This window comes from Erinaceus europaeus, chromosome 12, assembly GCF_950295315.1.
Source record: "Erinaceus europaeus chromosome 12, mEriEur2.1, whole genome shotgun sequence".
Classification (NCBI taxonomy): domain Eukaryota; kingdom Metazoa; phylum Chordata; class Mammalia; order Eulipotyphla; family Erinaceidae; genus Erinaceus; species Erinaceus europaeus.
This window is the reverse complement of record NC_080173.1, coordinates 1,227,021-1,244,426: the sequence shown is the minus strand read 5'-3', so window position 1 is coordinate 1,244,426 and position 17,406 is coordinate 1,227,021. Positions and strand designations below refer to the sequence as shown.

Sequence of the window (17,406 nt, the reverse complement as noted above, 5' to 3'; positions counted from 1 at the left end):
CTGATGGCAGCATCCTCCAAGCCAGCTGGCCCTGCGGCACCCTCACAACAGAACACCCTGTCTGCCCCTGGGGCGGTCTGTCCCCAGGGAGGTCTGTCCCTTTTCAGAGGGTCTCTGATCTCTGCCTGAAGCCCTGCACCGGCTCCTGCACGTAGCCATACTGTGTCCATGCGACAGGCTCTAGCCCCTAATGTCTGAGGACAGAGCTGCCGCGCCTGGGCATGTGTCACTGACGCCACCTGGTGGCGCAAAGAGCAGCTCCCCAGGGCCCGGGCTGTGGCAGCGACACTCAGGCTTCCCCGGAATCACGTCCTTCATCTTGCTGGGGAGCCTCTGTGGCTGTGGCAGGGTGTCCGCTGACAGAGGTCAGCGACCTGCCCGGTGAGCCCCAGCTAGCTGAGGGTGGAGGGCAGATGCAGGGCCCAGGCGGTGGCGCACCTGGGTGAGCGTGCACATCACAGTCTGCAAGGACCCGGGTTCAAGCCCCTTGTCCCCATCTGCAGGGGGAAAGCTTCACGGGTGGTGAAGCGGGGCTGCAGGTGTCTGTCTCTCTGTCTCTCTCCCTCTCTCCCCTCCCTTCTCAACTTCTGTCTCTACTGAGTGATAAATTAAAAGAAAAAGTGTCAAAAGGACCTAATAAATCTGCCGATTTTATAACAGAGAGAGAGAGTGAGAGGCCCAAAGCCTGGGAAGCTTCCCCAGGCAGGAGAGGCTGTCGGGAAGGGGCCTCTGAGGTGTGTCACCGCCGGGAGTGGGAAGCAAGGCGTCCTTCAGTGGGGCGACCCCAGCAGGTGGGGCGCCCCTGGGGGCCCTGCGGTAGGGTGACAGGAGTCCTCACCGGTCCCCAGATGGTGACACAGTCCTCCAAGCTGTCCCTGAAATTGTTGGGCTCGAAGGGGTGCCAGTGAGTGAAGCTCACGAGACTTCCGTCAGACCACTCGAAGCTCATCTGCAGCTTCAGGTCGTTGAGGCCGATCCAGAGCTCCTCCACCTCTGAGGGGGCAGCAGGGGTGAGAGGGCAGGGAGGGGGCAGGGGTGAGAGAGCAGGGAGGGGGCAGGGGTGAGAGGGCAGGGAGGGGGCAGGGGTGAGAGGGCAGGGAGGGGGCAGGGGTGAGAGAGCAGGGAGGGGGCAGGGGTGAGAGAGCAGGGAGGGGGCAGGGGTGGAGGGCAGGGCCGGAGGGGCTGTACCCTGCTTCATCTGCTTGGTGATGAACTCCAGCTCGGAGGTGCTGTGGATGCTGACCAGGTCGGCCCCACCCCGCAGGCACGCCTTGCGGGACTCCTGCCAGCTGCGCCTCTCGGCCTGCAGGCGGTAGCAGCGGCCCTGGAACGGCTGCCAGCTGGGCTCGCACTCCACCTTCACGTCGGCCTGGGCGTCTGCAAACACCACACGGTCTCGGCTCGGCCGGACGCCCAGCCCGAGTGCCCACACAGCCAGGGCTGCCGTGGCCCCTCCCCAGGGACGCCCAGATCAGCCCTTCCAGCAGTACAGGTCTGAACGCTAAGTGGTGTCCCAGTCGCGAAGCCCCCTGGCTGCTGGAGGCCCAGAGCCCCAGGAGGGGAGGGCGGACACTGCCGACCTGGCACCTTGGTGGCCGAGCTTCAGGACAGACCAGGCCCCAGCTTCTTTCCCTGCGAACGGGTGCGGGGTGGGTGGGGGTGGGGGCTGCTCAGCTCAGGGTCAAGGTGCAGTCAGACGCTTCAGGACGTCCTGAAGACAGGTGATGGGGTGACGGAGTGCTGCAGCTACCTGGCTGTCTGTCTCTCTCCCTCACTCTTGTCTTTTCTTTTCCTTCCTTAGAGACAGAAGAGGCGGGGGTGAGCAGCACAAAAACTCCCTTCAGAGCGGTGGGGCTGGGGGCCGGGCTCGACCCTGGCTCATGCACACGGCAAAGCAAAGCGCTGTCCAGTGAGCTATTTCACTGGCCCTCTCTCCCTCTTCTCCTCTCCCCCATATCCAAGTTCTCTGTCTCTATCCAAAAAAAGAAGGAAAGAAAGAGGCGGTCGCCACAGTGCTAGCTGAGGTACACAGCTCTGCCTGCGCCCAGCTGAGAGAGACTAGGCCCCTGCCTGCATGCAGGCTCTCATTCCAGGGCCGGCAAGGGCTGTGGAGGCAGACGCCCCCCACCCCAGCCCCCAGCCTCGGCAGAAGGAAAGATCTGTGCACCCTCGCTCAGCTCAGGCTCTGGCGGAAGCAAGTGCCCTGGAGCCTCAGCCTGGGATTCTGGATGGAGCCCATACTCCAGACCCGCTGTCTCCGGAGACCCGGCAAGAAGGGACGGGCTGGGAGCCGCCACGCCCAGCACCCTGGCTGTCACTCGTCTTGCTGGTCACCGAGGATGCCGCCGGCACATCCTGTGGTGGCCAGACCAAGGGGGCAAACGGTTCTGGACCGTGGCAGGAAGGAAACCCAGGAACCGTGGGTGCTGGGGAGGGGGGATAATGGCACCCGTCTTTAAAACACACATGCCTGGCGTCACGAGACGCAGAGCAGCCTGGAATGCACCCAATGCAGAGACCGGCTGGGAAGGAGAGACGCCAAGGTGACCGACAGCCTCCCGGGAAAGCCTCTCCACAGGGGCCACTCTAGGCCCCCACTGTGGAGACCAGACAGCCTGGGCCTGCCCACAGGCTGTCTGCTCCCTGGGCCCTTTTGCTTCCGGAAGCAGCTTTGAGGGTGGGCAGGGAGGTGGTGCAGGGGTGAAAGCATTGGAGCTAGGAGCATGGGGTCCTGAGTTCAATCCTCAACACTGCATACATCACATGATGCTTTTGTCCTCATCCTCTCTCTCCCTCTCAATCTCCCTCTCTCTCTCCTTCTCTGTCTCAAGAAAGAAAGTAGCTTTCTGCAAAGACCTGGGACTCCTGCCTGCCCCATCCCTCCAGCTAGAAGTAGGGTGCCCTAGAGGTGAGGCGCCAGAGCCTTAAACCTTGTTCCTGACCCCAGGTGGTGAGGACACAGCGAAGTCTCTGCCTGCACTAATTGGCCCCTGGCCAGAGCCCTGCATCTTCACTCACACTTGAATCTCCCCATCTCTGGTGGGGAACTCGCTGTTCTCCCCGACACTTACAGTCATCACCACACAGGGAGCCACACCTTTCAGCCAGGGTGGCTCCAACCTCACAACAAGCCTGCGAGAGGGGGTCTTGCGCCTGGGAGGGTGGCCTAGTGGGCAGAGCCTGTTCCTTGCCTGCGTAAGGTCCCAAGTTCTACACACACACACACACTAAATATTTTTAACAAAGACAGGTGAGTTTATTCTCAAGTCACCTGGCAGAGACTAAGCTGCCTCCCAAGGCCCGTGAGGAGCAGCACGTCTACTAACCCAGGGCTCCGACTTCTCAGGAGGCCCCAGGGCTCTAAGACACTCCCCGCGTGGAGAGCTGCAAAGGCTCCTGGCCGCTGCCTGAGCCAAGCGCCCAGCTCCTCAGAGACCAGCTGCAGGCTCCCTTCTGGACTGTTCTTTGACCATATTCTCCAAGCCACTGATGCTCAAACTGCATGTGAACAGCCAGAGAGCTGTCAGCTGATCTGACTGGGACCTGACCCTCTGCGTGAGAGAGAGAGAGAGAGAGAGAGAGAGAGAGAGAGAGAGAGAGACCACAGCATTGAAACTCCCTTCAATGCAGTGGCAACTGGGCTCAGATCTGGGTTGTGCACATGGCAAAGCCTGTGCTCTCAGACCAGGCTCCCAGAGGCCGTGTTATTGGTTTGCAGACTCTCTCTCTCTCTTTCTCCTTCCTTCCTTTCTCCCCCCTTTCTCTCTCTCATTCTTTCTTCTGCATTGGGTCTGGTACATGTGTGCTTCCATTGCATGGGGGGAGCTGCTTTTCCGGCTCTCTGGAGAGACGGAGAGGGAGAAAGCACAGCGTCAGTGACCCAGTGCTGTCAGATCTCCATGCGGTGCTGGGGCCCGGACCCAATTTACGTGCCTGTCAAGGCAGCGCCCTGCCCGGTGAGTCTTTGCCCTCGAGAGGAAGTAAAGTCTGAACTCCAGCCAGGATCACCGCTCCCCGTCCCCGAGCGGCTGCGCCCTTCTGTGCCCAGCACCTCTGCACACACACTGCCCTCCAGCAGGACCTGCCCCCTGGCCTCTGGAGCTCACACACGACTTCACAGGCAAAGCAGACGCCACTTCCCTGAAGCCCCCACTGTCTCAGAGGCTCACTCAGCCTCCTCTCTAGGCATTTCTTTCTTTCTCTATTTTTGATTGGACAGGATGGAGAGAAATTGAGAGCGGGGGAGATAGAGAGGTAGAGACAGAGAGATACCTGCAGCCCCGCTTCACCACTTGTGAAGCTTTTCCCCTGCAGATGGGGAGCTGGGGCTCGAACCGGGACCTTGTACTTGGTGATAAGTGTGCTTGACCAGGTGCACCACTGCCCGGTCCCATCTTTTTCTTAACATTTACCATCCATATTCTTATTTATCTTACTGAGCCCTGCTCTGGGTCACGGTGGTGCTGGGGGGTGAACCTGAGACTCTGGAGCCTGAGGCGTGAGGCTGTCTTTGCAAAACCACCACACTTTCTCCCCAGCTCCCTGTACTCTGTAAAGGCAGGTAAGGTGTGGGGTGTGTGTGGAGGCGTTTGCCACCACCCAGACATGGTTCGAAATGTCAGGCATCGCACAGTTCTCCCGAACAGGTCAGTGATGCTCTCCTGACTGCCCCAGAAGTAGGAACCGAGTAGCCAGCAGTGCGGTGAGCCCGGGAGACCTGAGCGGCCCAGCTCACCAGGCGCCACAGGCTCGGCGGTGGTGTTGGGCTTCTTCTTGCAGACGTAGGGCAGGGCGATGCCGCAGTCCCGGTTCTGCCAGCCGCCTGAGGACTCCGTGCGGATCACGCCACAGCTCTCCTCGCTGGGGTTGTCTGGCTGATCTGCAGAGGGCAGGATGCCGAGAGCCCAGCAGGCAGAGTTCACGTCGGCCCCTGGCGCCTCCTCAGGGCCCGTCCACCCTGCCTCACGGGGTGTTCGCGTCCCTCCCGGGCTCACCCGGACCCTTAGCTCAGACTCCAGCCCCCACGGGGCCTCCCTGGCCCCGATGAAGCACAGGACAGTCGGCCCAAGGAGGGTGGGTTCAGTCCACTCCCCTAACCCTGTGCCCACAGCAAGGGCATCAGCTCCCGGTTCCCCGTGGGCTGGGAGGCTCTTTGTGGGGCAGGTTGCAAAGAGCAGGCGCCCACTTGTCTGTGAAGCCCCGAGGCCCCTGCACCCCACCAGGCCTCACCGCTCTCCCAGTTGAGGTATTTGAGGGGGGAGCTGTCGGACCACTGCCAACCTCCGCTGGTGTCCAGGTCGTTGAGGCCGATCCACAGCGTGGAGCTGTAGCCGGTGAGGAGCCCTGGCAGCGGCGTGACGGGGTGAGAAGGGGCTCAGCCTGTGCCCTCCCGCACCAGGGCTCGGTTTGCTTTGGTCTGGTTTTTCTTGTTGCTGCCAAGCCTTTCCTGCTCTGGGCCAACCTTTTCAGATGCATGACATAGAGAGAGAGAGAGACAGAGGGACAGACAGAGAGAAGGACAGAGAGAGGACAGAGACAGAGGGACAGAGGGAGAGAAGACAGAGGGAGAGAGGACGGAGGGAGAGAGGACGGAGGGAGAGAGGACGGAGGGAGAGAGGACGGAGGGAGAGAGGACGGAGGGAGAGAGGACGGAGGGAGAGAGGGATGGAGGGAGAGAGGACGGAGGGAGACAGGGATGGAGGGAGAGAGGACGGAGGGAGACAGGGATGGAGGGAGAGAGGAGGGAGGAGAGCCCCTACAGAGCAGAAGCTCCCCAGGGTGTTGGGGTGGGGCTCAGAGCTGGGGGCTGCACTGACGGCCGGGTACCCGACTTGCCCGCCGCAGAGGCATGTCTCCCCCCCACAGAGCCAGCGGGTGGGTCCCTGGGCAGGCACGCAGCCCCGCTCACCGTTGATGTAGGTCTGCTCGTGCATCTCCGTGATGCTCAGCAGGTCGGCGCCCTGCTGCCTGCAGCTGGCCCAGGCCTCCCGCCAGGACAGCGTGGACTGGAAGTTGAACTGGTAGCAGCTGTCCGTCAGCTGGTCCTTGTCCCAGAAGGTCTCACAGTCGTCACCTGCCACCAGGACGGCGGGCGTGGGTGCCTCCGCACCCCTCCCGGAGCCCCCAGGTGCTGTTTGGGGGATGCAGACCCCACCCCGAGACAGTACGTGCGGCGAGGGACCCCCCCCCCCCAGCCAGCTCACTCTTGATGGGGCAGAAGCCCCAGCGCTCATCCTTGCTGTAGTCCTGCGTGGTGGCACACCACAGGTGCCCGTCCTCCCTGCCGGTGCTGGTGCAGCCGTGGAACCACTGGTTGTCATACTTGAAGGGGAGGGTGCACGGCTTGCCGTGTGAGTTCCCCTGGATGGTGTAGATCTCTGCGTCGGAGAGAACCAGGCCCTTGGCCACAGACCCGCAGGCCGCCCACACCCTCGCCGCCCCAGGGGGCCTCCTCCTCCCGTAAGTCAGGGAGCCAGGCTGGGGGCGCGGGGGCCCGCTGCTTTCCCACGGGCAAGATCAGGTGCCCCGTGACCTGATGCCTGTCCGAATCCAGCGGAGGGGAAGGGGCTACAAGTTCCCTCAGTGGGCGGGACAGAGCAAGCCCGGCTCAGGTTGGTTCCGTGCCTCCCTGCTGGCTACCCCAACCCAGAGCTCCATCTTGGAACTCAGGGAGGCTTCTGGGAAAGGACCCCCAATGCAGGCCAGGCCACAGCGAGAGGACCCTCCAGATGGACAAAGCTTAGTGTGTGGAATGGGATAGCATAAGGCAGGACAGGACAGGCTAAAATAGAATAGACTCACCACTGGGCTTCACTGCTCCAGGCTGATTTTTTTTCAGACAGAAGAAGGGAGCCGAAGACAGAGAGAGGAGGGAAAGACATCACAGAACCGAGCTTTCGCCAGTGCAGTGGAGGCTGAGGCTCACACTGGGCCAAACTCACGACAAGTGTGCTATTTTGCCAGCCCTACATGTGTTTTCACAGAGATCTCGCTGAATAACTCCAGCCCCCATTATCTCTGCCACACAGGGATCAAGACACCTTTGGTGTTTGCCCTGGAGAATAAGCCTGGAGGAAGAGAATTATCATTTAATTTTACTCTCTACACATTTGTACTCTTAGGAGTCTGTACACGCATGCATTACTTTTTTTTTTTTTTTTTTTTTTGGTCATTGCCAGAATTTTATCACTCTGTAGTGACTTTTCAGATAAAAAAGAGAGGAGGCAGAGAGAGAGAGAGAGAGGAGGCCACACAGTGAGTTGTCCTCGATGCAGTGAGGTCATGCTTGAGCCTGGGGCACACACAGGACAAAGCAGTGCTCTATTCAAGGGGCTGTCTGCCAGCCTATGAGCATTACTTTTGTATTTTCTTTTTAAAAAAGTAAATAAATACTGGAGCCAGGCGATAGTGTACCTGGTTGAACGCATGTTCTGACGTGCAAGATCCAGGCTTCAAGCCCCTGGTCCCTTCATGCAGGGAGAAGCTTCACGAGTAGAGAAGCAAAGCTGTAGGTAACTCTCTCCTCCTTCCCTCTCAATTTCTCTCTGTCTCTATCCAACAAATACACTTTAAAAATTTAAAGTGAATTAAGTGCGTCATGACTGATTTTCTGATTCAAAACTCTGGACATTAAAGACGAGACTGCCAAAGGTCTGCGGAGCCCAGAGATGTTGTCACCCCAGTGTCTGGTGCCCGTGCCTGACCAGCCCTCCCCGGCCGGCCGCTCTCACCAGAGTAAGGCCGGGCACACAGGTCCTCGTCACTGCCATAGATGCGCCATTGGCCGCCGCGGGTCTGGTCGCCGCGGTCGAGGGTGCCGGCCTTGGAGGCGTTGCCGGCCCGGCCGCCCAGGAGCAGGGACAGCTGGTCGCCCAGGGTGCGGCAGTGCCAGCGGAGGCTCAGAGCCTCCCGGTCACACTCATACACGCCCGGGGAAGCGGTGGCATTGGTGCCCGGCCACCCGGCGCCCAGGCACTGCATGGCACCCAGGTTGAAGAGCCGGTTTCGAGAGACCCACTTCCAGTGCTGGGCAGGGAGACTGGCGTTGCAGGCGGGGGAGATGCGGACTCGCCCACCCTGGGCCTCCAGGCAGCCTTGCAGCCCGTGGCTGAAGATGAGGAAGACACTGGACTCTGGGAGAGAAGGCGGGAAGGGGCATCTCAGGGCAGAGTCAGACACAGGCCCGGGCTCCGCGTGGGGGTGACTGCATGCAGGTGCGAGACCACTCAGCACCAGCAAAACTCTAGGGCTGATGACAGGCCAGGTGAGGCCCCGCTGTCCCGTCCAGCTGAGGCCCCGCTGCCCCATCCAGGTGCGACCCACTGTCCCCTGCCCAGATGGGGGCAGGACTCACTTTCTCCCAGCCCCAACAGCAAACCCACTGCCATCCTGGGGGCCGGCTATTTTCATTATTTTTATTTATTTTTTCCCAGAGCCCTGCTCAGCTCTGGCTTATGGTGGTGCAGGGAATTGAACCTGGATGCTCAGAGCCTCAGACACAACACCCTGCACACCTGCACACCCTATACCCCCTAAACAACCACACAAACCCCTACACACCCGCACACCCACACAAATGCACACACCCCTACACACCCGCACACCCTACACAACCACACACCCTGCACACCCACACAAACTACACACACACACACACCCGCACACACACACACAAACATACACACCCACACACACCCGCACACACCCACACAAACATACACACCCACACACACCTGCACACCCTACACACCCTACACAACCACACAAACCCTACACACCCACACACCCGCACACCCTACACACCCACACACACACTAGAGCACTTTGCACCCACTGGCCTTGACTGCTCAGGATGGCGTCTATGCCTTGAAATAAGATTCTGACTGTTGGGGTTCCAGCCCCAGCTCTGCCACGTAGTCTGCGACGTGAGCGACTTGCTCACCCTCCTCCTCAGGCCTGGCAGAGTGTGGAGCAGGGGCTGCCGCAGGAGAGACCCTCACGGGGCTGGAGCCAGGCTCCTCAGCAGCCCGTCCCCCTGCAAGTGGCTCACGGCCCAGGTGCAAAGCCCGAAGGCGCTGGGCCACGGCCCCAGGGAAGCTGCAGTGCTGCTCCTCCTCCCTCACACTTCCTTTTTCAATCTTGATTATTGGGTAGAGACGGGGAGAACCTGAGATGGAAGGGAGACAGAGAGGGAGGGAGATGCCTGCAGCCCTGCTGCACCGCCCGTGAAGCTTCCCCCTGCAGGTGGGGACCGGGGGCTTGAACCCATGTCCTTGAACACTGTCATGTGAGCGCTTAACCAGGTGCGCCACCGCCTCCATCTCCTCCTCCTTTCTCTCAATTTCTCTCCATCCCACTGAAAAAAACAGAAAGGAAGGAAGGAAGGGGAAAAAAAGGAAAAATGTCTGCTGGTAATGATCCACAGCAAGGGCACTGAATCACAGGGTAACCCTGGAGAAAAAAAAGGAAGGAGGGAGGGAGGGAGGGAGGGAGGGAGGGAGGGGAGGAGGAGAAAGAAAAAGAGAAACGGATGGCTTCACAACCAAAGGAGCAGACAACGTGTCCGAAAGGGTGTCTCTCTCTGGAGGACTCTCTCCTCACTCTTCAAAGCAGATCAAGCTCCCCACTGTCAGCGCAAGACGCCCAGGGCGGGCCTGGTGTGGATGGGATGGCCTCCCTCCGACTCCCCCTTGCTCAAGGCCCTCCTCGCCCCTCCCAGTCTCTCTCTGTTTCCTCTTTTCCTGCCAGGGGACCTTTGCAGCACTTCTTCACATTTCAAAACACAGTCCCTCGTGGTCCGGGAGGTGGCGCAGTGGATAAAGGATTGGACTCTCACGCATGAGGTCCTGAGTTCAAGCTGCGGCAGCACAGAACCAGAGTGATGTCTGGTTCTTTCTTTCTCTCCTCCTATCTTTCTCATTAATAAATAAATAAAGTCTTTAAAAAAAAAAAAGTCCCAAGAGTCGGGCAGTAGCGCAGCGGGTTAAGCACACGCGACACAAAGCTCAAGGACCGGCGTAAGGATCCCAGTTCGAGCCCCCCAGCTCCCCACCTGCAGGGGAGTCGCTTCCCAGGCGGTGAAGCAGGTCTGCAGGTGTCTGTCTTTCTCTCCCCCTCTCTGTCTTCCCCTCCTCTCTCCATTTCTCTCTGTCCTATCCAACAACGATGACATCAGTATCAACAACAATAAAACAATAAGGACAACAAAAGGGAATAAAAATTTTTTTTAAATGTCCCGGGAGTCGGACAGTAACGCAGCGGGTTAAGCACACGTGGCACAAAGCACAAGGATCAGCATAAGGATCCCGGTTCGAGCTCCCAGCTCCCCACCTGCAGGGGAGTGCCGACCTGACAGCTGGCCCGCCACCTCCCGTACACGGCGTGACCGCAGCCCTGCTGGCATGTCTCGCTGCACCTCTGCTCTGCCCACAAGCGCGTCTGCACCTTCAGCTATCCACTGGCACTGGGATCGGTGTCACAGAATCCGGATTCCTTTCACTGTGCACTGCATTTTTCTGTCATATGCTGTCAATGAAATTTTAATCTCCTTATAGGGAAGGCTGGGTTTTGTTGTGGCAGGCAGTGAGAGTGCCAGGAGCCATTTCTCTGCTTTATAGATGATAAGCTTTGAGACAACAGAACCCCTCAAGACAAATGTTAATTACCCCCTGGGCAGGCCATTTCCCCTTAGGTAAACCATTTATCAGTAATCAAGTGAGTCAACATCAAGTGAGTCAACACACAGTTTGGTTCCTACCATTTGTTGCAAGGAACATTCCTCTTTGAAGTTTGCTCCCCCTTCCCCTCCTCCAGCATTCCCTCTCCTTCCCCAAAGCCTTATAATGCCTGTATTCTCAATAAAATTTAGAGCTTGATCAGAAACTTGACTTGCTCTCGTTCTTCGCGTCTCTTGTCCCTATCATTTCAGGTCTCATTGGGTTGCTAGCCCCTGCTCACCGCCCTGCTGGCCGGGGCATAATGGCGCCCGAGCGTGGGGCAAAGAAGCCTTCTGAACCTAGAAACTCCGCTGATCGAGGGGGTAGGCCTACCCGAATCCACAGAGTCACCGCAGCCCGAGGGGGGTAACGCAAAGACTCGCAGAGATCGCCACGGAAATACCCGCCCGTGAGTCGCATCTGGGGAAGAGTGTCACAGCGGCTGAGGTAAGCAAAACCATGGGACATGAATTCAGCAAACTATTTATTCATTAAAGGACTCAAGGAGTCACTCAAGACACGAAGAAATAGGGTTAAAAAAAAATTAAAGAAGTTTTTAGATTATATTGGAAATATTTGCCCCTGGTTCCCCCAGGAAGGCACTATAGATGAGAAGCGTTGGAGGAGAATTGTTGATTGTCTTAATGATCACTATCAGTCTTTTGGTCCTGAACGTGTACCTGTTTCTGCCTTTTGTTACTGGAATTTAATTAATGATATCTTAAAAATCTATAATAATCACCCTGATATTAAAAACCTTATTACAGAGGGTGAAAAGGTCCTCCGGCAACTTTCTCGTCCGCCGTCCAGGACAAAGACCCCATCTCCATGCCCTTCTGTGGTTATTGATCTTGATCCCCCAGTACCCAGTCAAAATAAAAGCCTCCCAACACCCGATGAAAGTAAAAGCCCTGTTTCCCTCCCTACAGGTCCCTCCTCACTTACTAAAGTTCCCTCCATTGACTCTCCTATTGCTAATTCACATGAGAGTGAAACCCAGCATTCTTTCCCCTGCCTCTATCCAGTTTTACAAAATCTCCCACAAAACCCTCCCTCTCCTGAAGCACTTCCCGCAGAGATTGAGGCTTTGCTAGAAAAAGAGGCTGCCAGATACTACAATCCCTATTGGTGTCCTCCTCCCTTTAATCTCCCTCCCTATATCCATGCTCCCACTCTCCAGCCTGACCCTCTCCTTGATAACCCCTCCGTCAGGAGGGCATGCTCAGGAGCCCTTACAGGAATTTCCACTCTCCACAAGGTCCTTGCTGACCAGAGAGAGCAGCTTCAATTAATGAAAGAAATAGCTGCAGTTACAGAAGAGCTTACATTTTTAGCCTCACCAAAAAACCTAAGCCCAATCCCTAAAACTAAGACTAAACCATCCAAATCAAACCCGGTTTTGGCTTTCCCTGTTACTCGGAGCCAGGCTCAAACTGGCTAACCCTAACCCCTAAGCTCTTCCTTGTCCAGACTGCCTCCCTACACCACCGTCCCTCCGTTTTGTGCTCTGGTCCTTGACTTGGCCAATAATACTGATTAAACCACCAAGGCTAAAACTCAACTAGCACGAAAAACAGCTTCCCTTAGAAAATTAGTAAAAAAAAAAAAATGAGAACATTTACAATTAGTTAAAGAACTGTGGGCTCTTGATTTGGCATTATCTTAAAACTAGTCAGCCAAAAAAGATCCAGCTTTTTTCCCTCTACTCTCAAAAAGCTTAAAACCAGTTCTGAGTGAGATCTTATCTGGCTAACAAGCTATTCCTTAGAGAAAGAATGAAATCAATCAAACAAGATGTTCTCTTTAACTTAAAAGCTATTAACCAGAAAACCAGTACACACTTTTGATAGAAATTTAATTATTTGTTTCTTTAAAACTGTAAAATGTACCTTAGCCACAAACGCCCCTCCTGGATAGATAGGCTGTGAGTTAGGAATCCAAAAACCAAAAGCGGTTTTTCAAAGGGAAAATTTTCCTTTCACCAAGAATGTATGTTTTAAGTCTGTGCTAACCTTGTTTTCATTAATGTGTGTTAACCCCTAAGTAACTAAAGTTTGTTTTAAGTTTTAAATTAAGATTTAGTTAAGCTAAATGTGGTTTTAAAGATCCAGACTCATAGAGTTGGCACACCTTTACCAGAGTAAAATATAAGACAATTTCGTCCTTCTGATAGCTAATATCAGCATCAATTCATTAGTTAAAAAGATTTTCTGAGATATCTAGACATGGTAAAATGCCTCTGTAGTCTCTCTCACTCTTGTGAAAATTGTAGATATTACCAGCACCTCAATATCAACTGCCACTGTTTGTTAATTTAATTCCATCCTTGAACTGACTTTCTAATAACCCAGTCAGTGTAGAGCAGTGGCCTTGCCAGGAAAAAAGGGTTAAATGTGGTATTCCTGGCCTGATAAAAATTTTTCATTTGGTAGATGTGATTCAACAAAATTATTTAGTGTAAAATGGTCATCTAAAAGAAATGTTAACAGTAAAAATTTATTTTAACATTTCAGCTTTAAGGTTTATCTTAGCTTTTTAAGTTACCTATCTAAATCAAAGTGAAAGATCAATTAAGTTGTGTACCCACCCTTGTTCATAGCTGCCCTAAGGGTGTGATAGCTTTGTGATAAACAAAGGTCCTTAACAAACAAAGTTTAACATTTTACTTAAAATTGTTTAAGTGATTTCAAAAAAAAAAAAAAAAAAGCTTTTAAAATACTTTCTCAACTAAACAGGCAAAACTGGCTTGGGTTAGTAAAAGATAACACAATAGTTATGTTAATTATTTACATGCCAGAGGCTCTTGCGCTGGTTTTCCTCTTTATATCTTTCTGCTTTTAAAAATTATCTGGTTTGTTTTAAGACACTGCCAGAGGTTTATTCTTGATAAATTAAGGTAATACATTGTGTTTTTGGTCTGATAGAAGATTTGTTTTGGCAAATCCTGATTTAACAAAATTAATATTTTGAACATTTAAACTATGAGGTTTTATTTTAGCCTTTTAAGTTGCCATATTAGAGTTCTAAGGAACAAAATCTATTAAGAGTTTTATATCTATGCTTACTCATGATAGCCTTGTGATGAGTAAAGATCTTAGTAAACTAAAGGCATAATAGTGTGCTTAAACTGTCTAATCAGTTTAAAATAATGCTAAAATGGTAAACATTTTATCATGTCAACACATTAGGTATTTACTTTCTATAACATATTGGTTTATTTTCATAAAGAGCCTTCTAAAATCATATTAAAAAAAAAAAAAAAAAAACCTCAAGCCAATTAACCATTAGATCATCAATTAACTTGGTACAAGTTCTCTCCCTAAGTAAATAATTATAGGTACATCTGCACATGAAGAACTGACTGCTCATATGGTAAGATTTAAAACTAAACATTTTTAATTTTTATTTATGGGTGTGTGATGACTCCTAAAGTCACTCATATCCTAAAATTTTTTATCATTTTTTTTACAAGCCTCTTAAAAATTATAATGCTGACCTGCCATAGTGAGAGCACTTTACTGGCTCCTGCATTGTTTAATTAAGATCTTGCTATTCAGACTTTTAAGATTAATCTCCATTGATAAAAGCCAATGCTCTCTGACAGATTGATGTAATTCACCTGCCCATGTTTAGTAAACAAAAAAAACTTTTTTTTCTCAGTTGATATTTTTTCTAAATTTATGTGGGCTACAGCTCAAACAAGAAAAACTAAAACCCTTAAGCTTAATTAATAATAAAAAAAAAGAAGGGTAATGCACCCTCCAGTATTCAGTTGGCTAAAGTGTCAATGAAGTAACATACTAAATCTTTTTAATATTTACAAAAATTTGAATTGTCCATTTATTATATCTCATTGACAAAGCCACCCACTTTTCCAGTCACAGAGACATATTTCCTTTTTCTCTTTTTTCAACACTGGATGTCCATGTTTGTTTTCCTTTTATTATGGTGGATGACATTGCTCTTGCAAAATCCACAGAGTCCCTGTTGGCAAGTCCTTACCACAAAGGACGCCATGGCAGTATATAGTCCAGCTAACCTCACCAGCTTATCCAAGTCTTCTCTTTCTGCTGACCTACCACTGCTGACTTCATCTTTGCATGCTTATTGACTGCTCACTTTTCTCAAAATGTTCCTTGATGTTCAAGGAACCTCACCTTGACTTCTAATGTGTATGCACATCCTCTGTGTTTTGGTAAACACCATCCTATATTTTCATGTTAATTCTTCTCTACCTGGTCCTTGCCTCCTAGTTTTGCTTGTTCCACAGCTGACCAGAAGAAGAAAATTTCATCAGTTGGCGCTGACCAGAAGACCAGACGTGCTGTGTTTCTTCCCCTGGACATCACATCCACTGACTGCTTCCCTTAGACTTGCTGGTGGCATGCTAGGACACTCTATATATTCCTCCCATAAATTTTCTGACAAATTACAACAGGTTATAGACTCCACCACAAATAGTCTTGAGTCACTACAGAGCCCCTTATGAGACCCTTATTAGTCTTTTGTTAATAATTACCTTAGGACCCTTTATTTTTAATAAGATTACTGATTTTATAAAACAGCAGATTGACTCCTTGGCATCAAAACCTTTGCAAATTCATTATCACAGACTTGATTTGGCTGACAGAGGCCTGGCTGAACCTGAGGATGACAGACCCCCTTTTCGGATGGCATAAAACTCAGAATTATGCATGGAGACATCCAACCTTGGCAGGGCAAGGACACCAGTAAGGGGTGTAAGGCAAAGCACTGCAGGGGGAGGACCCTATTGTCCGCCTCTGAGTCCCCCGTGAAGCAAACCTGATTTGCATGGAGGTTGGTGTCAGCAACAAAAATCGTTTCCCTAGAAACTGTGGCTCTGCCTCCCCTCCCCAAAAAGACACCAAGAGCCTTATAAGATGCGGGAAGGTTGGTTTTGCAGCCATCCCGTGGGAGGATTCAGGTCAATACTTCCCTCCTCTGGTTAAGCCCACCAAACCTGCTGTCAGGGTCTCTGCTCCTCAACCACATTGCCTGCCTCAATTTTAAAATTATAACAAAGGGAGGATATGCCAGGAGCCATTTCTCTGCTTTATAGATGATAAGCTTTGAGACAACAGAACCCCTCAAGACAAATGTTAATTACCCCCTGGGCAGGCCATTTCCCCTTAGGTAAACCATTTATCAGTAATCAAGTGAGTCAACATCAAGTGAGTCAACACACAGTTTGGTTCCTACCATTTGTTGCAAGGAACATTCCTCTTTGAAGTTTGCTCCCCCTTCCCCTCCTCCAGCATTCCCTCTCCTTCCCCAAAGCCTTATAATGCCTGTATTCTCAATAAAATTTAGAGCTTGATCAGAAACTTGACTTGCTCTCGTTCTTCGCGTCTCTTGTCCCTATCATTTCAGGTCTCATTGGGTTGCTAGCCCCTGCTCACCGCCCTGCTGGCCGGGGCATGAGAGCACCGGTGGGTCGCCTGGACCCTGCAGAGACATGGTCCACAGCTCCGCCAGGTGGGCTGTGAGACTGTCTCTTCTCAGGTGCCTGGTGCAAGGTCTGGTCAGAGGCTGGGGCTCTTCTGGGGTTCCGGAGAGCTCTCTGCAACTCCCTCCACTTTAATTTCCCTGTAGCCTCAAACTCTGACTAGTTTGACCTTCCAGGCAGGGAGGGGTGGCGGGCTTGACTGGCTGAGTCACTTCTTTTCTTTCAAGGACTGACTCCTTCCCATAGTCAGTGTTTCTGATTATCCTAGGGTAACTTCAAAGCACTGTGTTTGATGTTTTAACCCGAGGGCACGAGCTTCCTCAGCCGGAGAGTGAGACTGTTGCCAGCTACCTGCCCCTAGGAAGAGTCGGTCATGTCTGTTCTGCCACCAGAATAGAACGTGCATGAATCCACCACTCCCAGAGCCATTTTTCCCCTTTTCTTTTTGACAGCGATAGAGAAATAGACACACAAAAAGACAGTAGAGGGAGAGAGATACCTGTAGCACTGCTTCATCCCCTGGAAAACTTCCCCCGAAGTGGGGACCAGGGGCTTGCATCTGAGTCCTTGCCCTCTGCCACGTGTCTGCTCCCCTGACATGCCATTCCCTCTTCTCATTCACAGACCTCTGAGAATTTGGTCTATCTCGCCACCCCATTCCCGGGACCTCTGCGTCTCCGCCCACCACACGGTACTGGGCAACCCTCAGGCCCAGGCCACGTCTATTCTGTCCCGGCTCCCAGATGAACTTTCCCGAAACAGCACCCAGGCTGCCTGCCGCTGAGAGCTCGCAGGCCCTCGTGGGGCCATGGGGGCAGGAACACTGGTCCTCTTCCCCCACACACTCGGGAGCGGGGGTCCTCTCTGCCAAGAGCCAGGGTCCCCTGAAGGACACTAGGGTGGCAGGCGCCGCTCAGCCTCCCTCCACCTGCGCCCACGCAGGTCCAGGACTCTAGGCCTGCCCAAGGCTCTTCCAAGGGCCCAGGGGCTGTTCTCAGAAACCCCGGCCTGGTCTTAGCTGGGCGGGAAAGTGCCCGGGCCGGGAGAGGGGAACAGTCGCATCTGCTCCTGTGGCTGGGGACAAGAAAACAGGACAGGACCTTCTCCCAGCAGAGCAGAAACTAAACAAACCAAACCAAAGCCCAGCGCCATGCAGCCAGCTGTGCAGGCCTCCAGCGGGAGGACCAGAGGGGCCTGGGGTCAGGAGGGGCCATTCTTCCAGGA

At 53.1% G+C, this 17,406-nt stretch overlaps 1 protein-coding gene across 1 annotated transcript in view; it reads right to left on the bottom strand.

The window, feature by feature from the left end:
• Window positions 1-17,406, bottom strand: part of MRC2 (mannose receptor C type 2) — a 60,052-nt gene that overhangs the window by 17,475 nt on the left and 25,171 nt on the right. The window contains exons 2-8 of the mRNA XM_060202519.1: window positions 7,731-8,132; window positions 6,204-6,377; window positions 5,909-6,073; window positions 5,230-5,343; window positions 4,736-4,879; window positions 1,189-1,377; window positions 839-993 (exon numbers count right to left, since the gene is read on the bottom strand). Coding sequence (XP_060058502.1) covers window positions 839-993; window positions 1,189-1,377; window positions 4,736-4,879; window positions 5,230-5,343; window positions 5,909-6,073; window positions 6,204-6,377; window positions 7,731-8,132 — 1,343 coding nt within the window. The remainder of the gene's footprint in view (window positions 1-838; window positions 994-1,188; window positions 1,378-4,735; window positions 4,880-5,229; window positions 5,344-5,908; window positions 6,074-6,203; window positions 6,378-7,730; window positions 8,133-17,406) is intronic.